Source organism: Nannobrachium achirus (assembly GCF_963921795.1).
Source record: "Nannobrachium achirus genome assembly, chromosome: 3".
NCBI lineage: Eukaryota > Metazoa > Chordata > Actinopteri > Myctophiformes > Myctophidae > Nannobrachium > Nannobrachium achirus.
In genome coordinates, this window is record NC_137812.1 from 69931315 (window position 1) to 69942510 (window position 11196).

Below are 11196 nucleotides of genomic sequence, written 5' to 3' on the forward strand. Positions count from 1 at the left end.
GCACACTCACACAGGTGACCCAGTTATCTGAGCCAGCAGTGAACTATGTGAAGTGGTTGGAATGTGTCACCTGAGATGACACAGTGTAGGAGTACACACAGGTACAGTTACACACACACACACACACACACACACACAGAGAGCAACAAACAAGTGATGATGCTGCATTTGAAAATGTCACCCATGTTTTTGACGATGTTAAATTGTACGTTTCAGTAGGCGTCGTCCTTGTAGTTGAAGCAGCGAGCATAACTCTATCCATAACTTCACTCAAAACCGAAACCGAAAAACAAACTAGTGAGACTACTACTAGACTAGACCTAACTCTTAGGAGTAGGACTCACCTAAAAAAACTCATCATGCTAGGGTGGGATGGCTCAGGATAAGGGACAGGGTACAGCTACTTGCAATAGCCCTGGTTTTCCTTGATACTCAAGGGACCATGCAGTGCCCATGTAGCTGTCAAACTAAAAGAGTGAGAAACGCTTACGGGCACAACACCAGAGGGAGCTCCACTGATACCCAATACCTCCAGATTCAGCACAAACATGGGGATAAATTAATTTTACTGTAAACCTGCATACAAGCTCACCAATTTGCAACTGGAACTAGATAAGTATTTCTAGCTTGCCCAAAGAAATGCCCCCCCCCACTGTTTTTCTGTAATTATACTATGTAACATCCGGGCCCTTTAAGAATCTGTGAATCAGGAGGATTTGTTCACACTGATCTGCATGTTCTGAAACAGAGCTTTGAGCTTAACTCATCGCAATGACAGTGTCACTCGCCTGATATATGGTCGCTGTCGGCCGTATTCTAACTTTCTTTGTAATCTAACACCATACTTGATCATACTCCTTGAGTCACGCAAAGCATCAAAAGTAGCAGATCCACAAGCCTGAAATTCAGCGCGAAGCGACGCGTTTCAGACATCGCTTCAAGCGACGCGTTTCAGACATCGCTTCGCTGCGTTTCAGACATCGCTTCAAGCGACATGTTTCAGACATCGCTTCGCTGCGTTTCAGACATCGCTTCAAGCGACGCGTTTCAGACATCGCTTCGCTGCGTTTCAGACATCGCTTCAAGCGACGCGTTTCAGACATCGCTTCAAGCGACGCGTTTCAGACATCGCTTCGCTGCGTTTCAGACATCGCTTCAAGCGACGCGTTTCAGACATCGCTTCAAGCGACGCGTTTCAGACATCGCTTCGCTGCGTTTCAGACATCGCTTCAAGCGACGCGTTTCAGACATCGCTTCAAGCGACGCGTTTCAGACATCGCTTCGCTGCGTTTCAGACATCGCTTCAAGCGACGCGTTTCAGACATCGCTTCAAGCGACGCGTTTCAGACATCGCTTCGCTGCGTTTCAGACATCGCTTCGCTGCGTTTCAGACATCGCTTCGCTGCGTTTCAGACATCGCTTCGTTGCGTTTCAGACATCGCTTCGCTGCGTTTCAGACATCGCTTCGCTGCGTTTCAGACATCGCTTCGTTGCGTTTCAGTCATCGCTTCGCTGCGTTTCAGACATCGCTTCGCTGCGTTTCAGACATCGCTTCGCTGCGTTTCAGACATCGCTTCAAGCGACACGTTTCAGACATCGCTTCGCTGCGTTTCAGACATCGCTTCAAGCGACGCGTTTCAGACATCGCTTCGCTGCGTTTCAGACATCGCTTCAAGCGACGCGTTTCAGACATCGCTTCGCTGCGTTTCAGACATCGCTTCAAGCGACGCGTTTCAGACATCGCTTCAAGCGACGCGTTTCAGACATCGCTTCGCTGCGTTTCAGACATCGCTTCAAGCGACGCGTTTCAGACATCGCTTCGCTGCGTTTCAGACATCGCTTCAAGCGACGCGTTTCAGACATCGCTTCGCTGCGTTTCAGACATCGCTTCAAGCGACGCGTTTCAGACATCGCTTCGCTGCGTTTCCAGCTTGTTGATTGGCTACTTTTGATGCTTTTGAATTCAAATCCTGAACGTTTTGGACACATGAGGTTTCCACCTGACAGAGACGACATATAGAAGCTAAGAGTATAAATCAGGCTTAAGGAACCTCCACATTCCCAGAGTGACTCTAGATGTGTCACCTCTGCTGAGTCACTCTTTATCTCTCTCTCTCTCTCTCTCTCTCTCTCTCTCTCTCTCTCTCTCTCTCTCTCTCTCTCTCTCTCTCTCTCTCTCTCTCTCTCTCACTGTAGCACATGTTTAACCCAGAGCCATTGAGATAAAGAGAAACACTAGACTAGGTTCATGTATCACTCACACATCCATCAACACTCAACATGTGGTGTTTGTTGACAGGCCTTCATTATGACTCATTATAAAGAGAACACTCCTTTCACTACAATGGGAACACGTTGCTCTACAATAGACTGGTTATGTCATCCAATTGAAAAGACCAGTAATGCTCCCATGTACAATTAAATACCTGAGACGAAAAACAGTCCATATTTAAAAGAAAATTATATAGATATTTTTTTGATTTGCCAGACTTGTAAACCACAAACTAGAAGTTTTTAACCTGTTAAATTCTTAATGCACTGCCCCCTCATTGTGTTGAATTAGATGTTCTTACTTAAAGCTATACTGTGTAAGATGCTCAACTAGTGGTCAGTAGCCCTATAGCAAACCGCGGTCGCGTTCGCGTCTTTCGCCCGTTTTTCGTACCTTCACACCCCCGCGTCTGCCTCCACAACGCCGAGAGCTATCTTTAGAGGGGTCCCTGGTTCCTGTGCGTTCAGGCATTCCGGAGAAACGGACTACTTCACCCTGCCTGGTAGGCGAGATTACCTTTTGAGTAAAGAGACACACGGGCGACTACAAATATGGCGACCCCACTTCAAGATGCGCTGTGATTGGCCGGTAGTGTACCATGTGTGCATGATCGGCGATGTGATTGGGCAACGTATACACAACGTATACAGATGATGCAGATTACGTCATTTTGGCGCGAAATCCGGTCCACGGCCAGGATCATAGAAAACATATAAAGAGAAGGCTTCAGAAGCTGAAAATAACGGAGTGGGTGTTCTAAAACTTTAGCGATTTAACAGTTAGGACAATTTTAAGATTTGTTTTATAAAAAAAGTTACATGGTACAACTTTAACTCATATATATTAGGAATTATAAGACATAATACTTATGGAGAGTGGAAAAACTGTATATCTCCAATGGTCCGTACAAGCATTATTCAGCAGACAAAGGGAGCAGATAACATTAAAACAGACAGTTGAACAAAATAAGGGTGGCGTGCATTAACAATTTAACAAATAAAGAATTACTAGTTTGTGGTTTACAGTCTGGTAAATCAAAAAATATCTATATTCAAAGAAATTCAAATATGGACTTCATCTCAGGTACTCAATTATTCCCATGCCATTAAAGGGTCAAAATCATGTTCAACTTATCGAAACACAGGAAAAACACAAAACACACACCAGTATCATGTTTATTATGTCCTCAACTTTATTAAAATATGGGTTTGGGTGCAAAATCGGCAAAGTTGCCGTTTAAATAATTGCATAACATGGGAGCATTAACGGACGGTGTGTCGATTTTTACTCTAGATTGTTTCGCCTAGTAGGTCTGGGATGGAATATTCATCAGCTTTTCCTCATCTGGTTAAATATAATGTACACGTTTATCCAATAGGGGCGAGCTCTCAAAGTGTCCCGTCCATGAAAACAATGAAACGTGTCTGATTCAGCTCCTTGCTGATGTTCTTTGAGTGTCGCTCAAGGAGAAATAAGAGTGTAATGTGATGCTGTGCTCTGACTGGAACATGTTGATCCATGTGTGCGCTGATATCATTCTGGACGATGAACTTTATTGTTAAACTGTAAAATATATGGGGTTCACATGGGAGAGTGTACAGTACAATACCTATATCAATTCCAGTATGGGTGCTGTTGTAGTAATGTCCATTTGATTGCATGGGGATTTCATTAACAAGGTTGTTAACAGTACAGGTACAGTGGTACAGTCAAAGCTGATGCTAAAAGGATAACACGAAGAGCCCCTGGGGGATTGTTTCCATTGTGGTTGTTGTCGAGGAAACGAGCATTATGCGTGACGTCAACGGCATGATGTCACCTTCGACTATAAATGTCACTGAAGACAAGAGATTAGTAGTAGATTCTTAGATAATCACTCTGTTCGAGATTTGTAATATCTCCCAGTTACACAGATCCTACAATTCACTAATTACAGCTTAGTTTATCCACAGATTAGAACCTCATCATTTACCATATAATTTTACCCCATTTACCAGAAGAACTTAGAACCGAAGACTATTTTAGTCAATTGAATTGAAAAGGGACTTTAACTTTACAATAGGTTAAAGCTATTCAAACGTAACCGGCGTTGGTCCCTGACTTCTATATTACCAGATTCAAGTGAGTTACTATTACCAGCGAGTAGCGACCTCACCTTACCTAATTTACAGTCCATCCATTTTCTATTACTTTACCACATTACTACCTTATTTTCCTTTCAGTGGTCCTATGTAATTCATAATTCAATACAAATACAATACAGTCCATATTGGGTGGTGTACAGTATGTGTTGTAGTAACTGATGTGTGTTGTGTGTGTAGAGCTGATGAACTGCGAGGAGCTCCATGCCATCCTTCACCTGGTGCTCCAGGCAGGGAACATCATGAACGCTGTGAGTATAAAATACTATTGTATCTATAAAACGTTATGAATGCTGTGAGTATAAAGTACTATTGTATCTATAAAACGTTATGAATGATGTGAGTATAAAGTACTATTGTATCTATAAAACGTTATGAATGCTGTGAGTATAAAATACTACTGTATCTATAAAACGTTATGAATGCTGTGAGTATAAAATACTATTGTATCTATAAAACGTTATGAATGATGTGAGTATACTGTACATTACGACAATACTGTACAGTACAGTACCATCGCCCCCCAGGTACGGACGGTACTTGGTCCTGGGAACCTCAAGGAGGTTGGCGCCACCAGACCTGACGTTGAAATGTTCTGTCTTTGTGTTCTCCACATAACGAGTGACCAGTAACACAGTTACTGGTCTGTAAGAATGAGCTGTAAGACTGTAAGAATGAGCTTCACCTCCTGAATTCAGTGCTCCAAGTAGGCTATTAGTGAGAGTTCTGGTCCTAGAACTGTCATGTTCAAGAGCCATGGAAAGAAATAGAACCCACGATGCTAAGGAAAGGAGGACATTTTATCACTGTGTAACATTCCTTTCAGTAGTCTTTTTGGAGGCAACTTAACTGGTGCTTTTGTCATGATAGCGTTTGTCTGATATGGAAGTATTGGTCTAAAATGAATTCTGTTGGATCGTGAGAACCTGAGAATATTTTGGATGCAACAAGTTGTATGTATTTATTACTTTCCAGTTCATTTTGGACACCTGTGTCAAACACTCGGGATTAAATAGTTTAGAGTAGTCTTAAAACAAACAAATACACATTTATGTGGAATGGTTATTGTGAAAAATAAACCATTGAAACAGAAAATTTACATGTTTCTTTAATTTACTTTAAAGCAACATTTTGCCTTTTTTCAACATCATTTAACACAGGTCCTCGCTATCGCTCACTATGGTGTCGTTTGCTGACAAATAGAAGCTACAGTAAATGACACATTTTGCCAGAAACGGACGGTATCAAGTACAAGTGACTGACTATCGTAAACGATACAGTCACCTCCTCGACAATATCGCAGAGGTTATTTTTGGACCGCAATTGTTATATGAGGCAATTCCAAGATGACCTAAGGTTATTCTCCAAAGAGAAATTACTTATGTGACCGAGTGGAAGTGACGTCACTCAGGAGGTCACGTCAGAGGTACTCTATTGTTGGATGATCCTATTGTTGCTGTGTCATGTCTCATGTCTTATTGTCGTTGTAGTTTCTCATATTGTGGTGTTGTGCGTTTCAGGGCGGCTATGCATTGTGTCATATTGTGGTGCTGTGTGTTTCAGGGCGGCTATGCATTGTGTCATATTGTCATGTTGTGCGTTTCAGGGCGGCTATGCATTGTGTCATATTGTCATGTTGTGCGTTTCAGGGCGGCTATGCATTGTGTCATATTGTGGTGCTGTGTGTTTCAGGGCGGCTATGCATTGTGTCATATTGTCATGTTGTGCGTTTCAGGGCGGCTATGCATTGTGTCATATTGTCATGTTGTGCGTTTCAGGGCGGCTATGCATTGTGTCATATTGTCATGTTGTGCGTTTCAGGGCGGCTATGCATTGTGTCATATTGTCATGTTGTGCGTTTCAGGGCGGCTATGCATTGTGTCATATTGTCATGTTGTGCGTTTCAGGGCGGCTATGCATTGTGTCATATTGTGGTGCTGTGTGTTTCAGGGCGGCTATGCATTGTGTCATATTGTCATGTTGTGCGTTTCAGGGCGGCTATGCATTGTGTCATATTGTCATGTTGTGCGTTTCAGGGCGGCTATGCATTGTGTCATATTGTCATGTTGTGCGTTTCAGGGCGGCTATGCATTGTGTCATATTGTGGTGTTGTGTGTTTCAGGGCGGCTATGCATTGTGTCATATTGTCATGTTGTGCGTTTCAGGGCGGCTATGCATTGTGTCATATTGTCATGTTGTGCGTTTCAGGGCGGCTATGCATTGTGTCATATTGTCATGTTGTGCGTTTCAGGGCGGCTATGCATTGTGTCATATTGTCATGTTGTGCGTTTCAGGGCGGCTATGCATTGTGTCATATTGTGGTGTTGTGCGTTTCAGGGCGGCTATGCGGGCAACGCTGTGGGCTTCAAGCTGTCCTCCCTCCTCTCGCTGGCTGACACCAAGGCCAACAAGCCAGGCATGAACCTGCTGCACTTTGTGGCTCTGGTGAGTTAGAAGGACTTACATATTGATGCTCTTTCAGGCCCCTAGGGGGCATGCAGGCAGGCATCCATAATGTTCAATCACTGTCTTTAGCAACCAGATGTAGCAGCCTGGTGGGGACGGGGTCTCCGTGAGAGACCCGACTCTAAAGAAGCTCAGCCTCTATCTTTATATAATGTCTATGTATAAATGTGATAGTACCGTATAATACATGAATAAATGATGATATTATGATGTATCATATGTTTCCAGAGGCCGCATGTGCATGAATTATACATGAAACTTGAGGTTTAGTTGATAGACAGGTATCTTTGTCTACGGTGTCTCTTATGCGTATTAGCAGGGAACTCAGCAGTAACCAGTATGGTCAGACTGACCATTTAAAACCATTAATATTTCATGCAAAAAAAAAAAGATGAGTGACTCTTACGACTCTACGGAGCCTTTGTATTTGTATGGCTAATGCAGTGGTTTTCAACCAGTGGTCCGTGGACCACCAGTTGTCCCTGAGGGGGGTTCCAGGTGGTCCCCAGCTAAATGATGGAGAGTTGGTAACCAAATGGACACCAAATTTGGTTTTGTGTTACGCTCTCAAGAGTTAACATCTGCATGACTTAATTTACAAGAAGTCTACACAGTTAGACAAGGTAGAAAATGTGTTGTTTTGGTCAACATCAATTCAGCATGGAATGGTGGACAAAATCTTTATCCAACAATAACAAGATATTTGTACGATTTGGGTCTGAGAGGCTAAATCTCATCAAATGGTGGTCCGCGGCTCAAATGCAGAATAAATAATGAACCTTAAAGGAGTAGTTTACCCCCAAAATGACTTTTTTTCTATCGATTACTCACCCCATGAACCCTTGAGTTCAATACCATTTTTTAGTTTTAGTGGCATTCCTAAGCCTATAATTTCATTATAATAAATGTACCCCGGCCCCATTGATTCCATTAACTCCATCCAGAATCAATGGGCCTACAAAGAGTCTCCTCAAATTATTTGATTAGGAACGCGACAAAAACAAAAAAAGAATTATTGAAATCAAGTCTCCATGGGGTGAGTAATCGATAGAAAGAAAGTCATTTTGGGGGTGAACTACTCCTCTAATGAATAATCACACCCAATGTGAAGTGAGCGGTGGTCATGCTTGCATAACATCTTCAGACTAGGATTTGAGTCTAGGATGTACAGGCTATGCTATACACACACGTTTTGCTATGGCAAAACGCTGAGGAAAAAGGCTACAGACATACGACATATGACATCACTAGACAAACATGATGCCACGCACACACATTTTACTATGGCAAAACGCTGAGGAAAAAGGCTACGGACACACGCACAGCCACTTATAGGAGCGGTTTGCACTGCTCAAAAAGGTTGAAAACCACTGAATGCATGAAGTAAGTAAGTAAGGAGCATTTGTTGGTTCCCAGCCTCCCAGGCCATGTGGCCCATAGGGCAGGAGCCTATCTCCTGTTCCTATAGCGTGAGGCAGCTTGATGTACAAGTGCACCCTCTGGACATGATGCTTGTATGTCAATCCAACCCTTGATGCTGAGGGCCAAGCAGGGCAAGCATCGGGTCCCATGACTATATAGTCTTTGGTATGAGTCACCCGGCCGGGGAATTGAACACCCGACCTCCCAGTCTCAGGGCAGACACTCTAACCTTGGATTTTACTCATCTTCCTCCTGCTCTCCGCTCTTCAACGTGAATATTTCATGTTGGAAAAAGCAATCGCTCTGATTTGAACGTTTAAAATGGATCGATGACATCTTGGCTGGGATGATTATACTGTATATTTCATCGTTGTTCTAAATAATAATAGAAAAGTGAGAAGAGAGGCTGGGAAGATGGAACAGTTGCTTGTCGTTCGCAGCAGGGGGCGATGGAGGGTAAACTGCGTGAGACGGGATTAATATTGCAGGAGGGCCGGGGAGGTGGCAGATGGTGACAGGAAACTCTTACATAACCTTACAGACAGCAGTCACTTTACTCTGTAAAAATAAACTTAACAACATTATAATGAAGATGTAAACTACAGTATGTACTCTCTCTCTCTCTCTCTCTCTCTCTGTCTCTCTCTCTCTCTCTCTCTCTCTCTCTCTCTCTCTGTCTCTCTCTCTCTCTCTCTCTCTCTCTCTCTCTCTCTCTCTCTCTCTCTCTCTCTCTCTCTCTCTCTCTCTCTCTCTCTCCGTGCTGTAGGAGGCAAAGAAGAAAGATGAGAAGTTACTCAAGTTTCCTGAGAAACTTCAACATGTTCAGAGTGCCGCAAGGTAGGACGAAAAAACTAAACTCTTGAAACTAAACTCTTGTCTGTTGCTTTTCTGTATAGGAAGCCTCTTGTGATCACCACTGAATTGCCAACAACATGGATTGTCAAATTACAGTTCTATGACTTACGTTACAGTACAGTAACTTCTCAGGTTTGTGACATATTGGTTATCATAATGATTCATGCTGTAACAAAACAATTACCTGTTGACACGTACGGTATACAGGGTCCAACACCGCCCCCTCATTCTCAGAACCTCAGAATGCACAAGCTTGCACGGCCGTAGCACTTAGTAGGTACAGTAAGCTCCCCCAATTCAGCTCTTTATATGTTTAAAGTAAAGGCCATACGGTATTACGTTGGCTGGCGCATAGGGCAGCAACAAAGTCTTTCCACTTCCAATTTTCATCTGCCTTTGGCCATCTACTCTATGGTACCAATGCAGCTCTGATGGAGCTCCTTCTCTATGGTCCTACGCCATGTTATTTTAGGCCTCCCTTTCTTTCTTTTGATTTCTGGGGCACAGTTTAATGTGACTCTTGAGATGGCGTTGATGTCCATTTTGAGGACATGGTCCAAACCAGGTCCACCTGCGTTTATTGATCATACAGTGCATGTCCTCTTGTTGGGTGATGTTGAGGGGGTTATGTTGTTTGAGATGGTCTTGGGCCAGAATATGTGCAGGATTTTGAGCAGGCATGAAGTGTGGAAAGTGGATAGTTTATGGATTTCACTTGTATGTGGGTTTACCAGCAGTGTTAGTATATGCAGCTTTGGTAAAGCCTTTGGTAAATTTGACTTCCAGAATCCAGATTTGTTTAAGTCTGTAAGGTTGTGCGCGAGTGTGTGTGTGTGTGTGTGTGTGTGTGTGTGTGTGTGTGTGTGTGTGTGTGTGGTGCGTGCGTGCGTGCGTGCGTGCGTGCGTGCGTGCGTGCGTGCGTGCGTGCGTGCGTGCGTGCGCGCGTGCGTGCGTGTGCGCGCATGCTTTGTTGATCCGGTTTTGAATGTCCTTACTTGCTCCCCATCATGGTGAAGGATGCCTCCAAGATATGTGAAATGATCTGTATTTCAGAGTAGCCATCTGAGTTCATCTGAGCAGCCATCAGCTGGGTGAAGCTTTTTTTTCCTTTTAAACACAGTCTGTGTGTGTTTGTATGAATGGATAGACGGTGTGTGAATTAGAATGTGCTAAACATAGACATCCTTGCATTTCTTTGTTGGATTGAAGCCATTATTTCTGCTGTATGCTGCAGAGTCAGACACATTATGATGCAAGCCAGGTACAGTAGAGTACAGTACAGTACAGTACTGAGAGACTGAGAGAGACTGTACGGTTTGTACTGCTGGTCCCTCTGGGCAGGCGGTCGGTGGCTTGTCAAGGTCATCATCTCTGCACGCCAGCATCCTGTAGTCTCATGACTAATCACATGCCATATGGATGGACCTCTGACTGACAAGGATTAGTCAACACAAATGTGGATTTTAGGCAATATATACAGTATACTGTAGAAAATAATTATACTTACAGTATATATACTAATATATAGTTTATGTCGGGTGGAAACCCAACCAAAACTGTTACATAACAGGAGTCCAATTCAAAAACAGCAAAAGTAGCAGATCTACAAGCTTGTAACGTGCCACCAAGTGACGTGTTTTGAGCTTGTAGATCTGCTGCTTTTGATGCTTTTGTGTGACGCTGTAGTGTGATCAAGTAGGATGTTAATTTACCAAAAAACACACAACAAGTTAGATTATGGAGATAGAGGTTTCTGCCCGGCCAGGACTGCCCCATGGCTTAGCGGTCCGCGTTCGAGTCCTGTTCCCAGCGATCTTTGCTGCGTGTCTCTCCCTGTTTCCTGCCAATCTCCCATTTCCACTATAAATAAAAAAATATATATAAAAATGTGGTTTCTGCCAACAGCAACATTATACTATATATCTGTAGGGAAAACAAGAAAATGTAAAGTTGTCGATTTCTGTATGTTTTGGAAACCTAATGGTATATGACAAACATATGTGTGTGTGTGTGTGTGTGTGTGTGTGTGTGTGTGTGTGT

At 43.3% G+C, this 11196-nt stretch overlaps 1 protein-coding gene across 1 annotated transcript in view; it reads left to right on the top strand.

The window, feature by feature from the left end:
• Nucleotides 1–11196, top strand: part of fhdc1 (FH2 domain containing 1) — a gene marked incomplete at both ends in the record, with an annotated part of 45690 nt that overhangs the window by 26308 nt on the left and 8186 nt on the right. The window contains 3 exons of the mRNA XM_080722761.1: nt 4594–4664; nt 6751–6858; nt 9068–9138. Coding sequence (XP_080578887.1) covers nt 4594–4664; nt 6751–6858; nt 9068–9138 — 250 coding nt within the window. The remainder of the gene's footprint in view (nt 1–4593; nt 4665–6750; nt 6859–9067; nt 9139–11196) is intronic.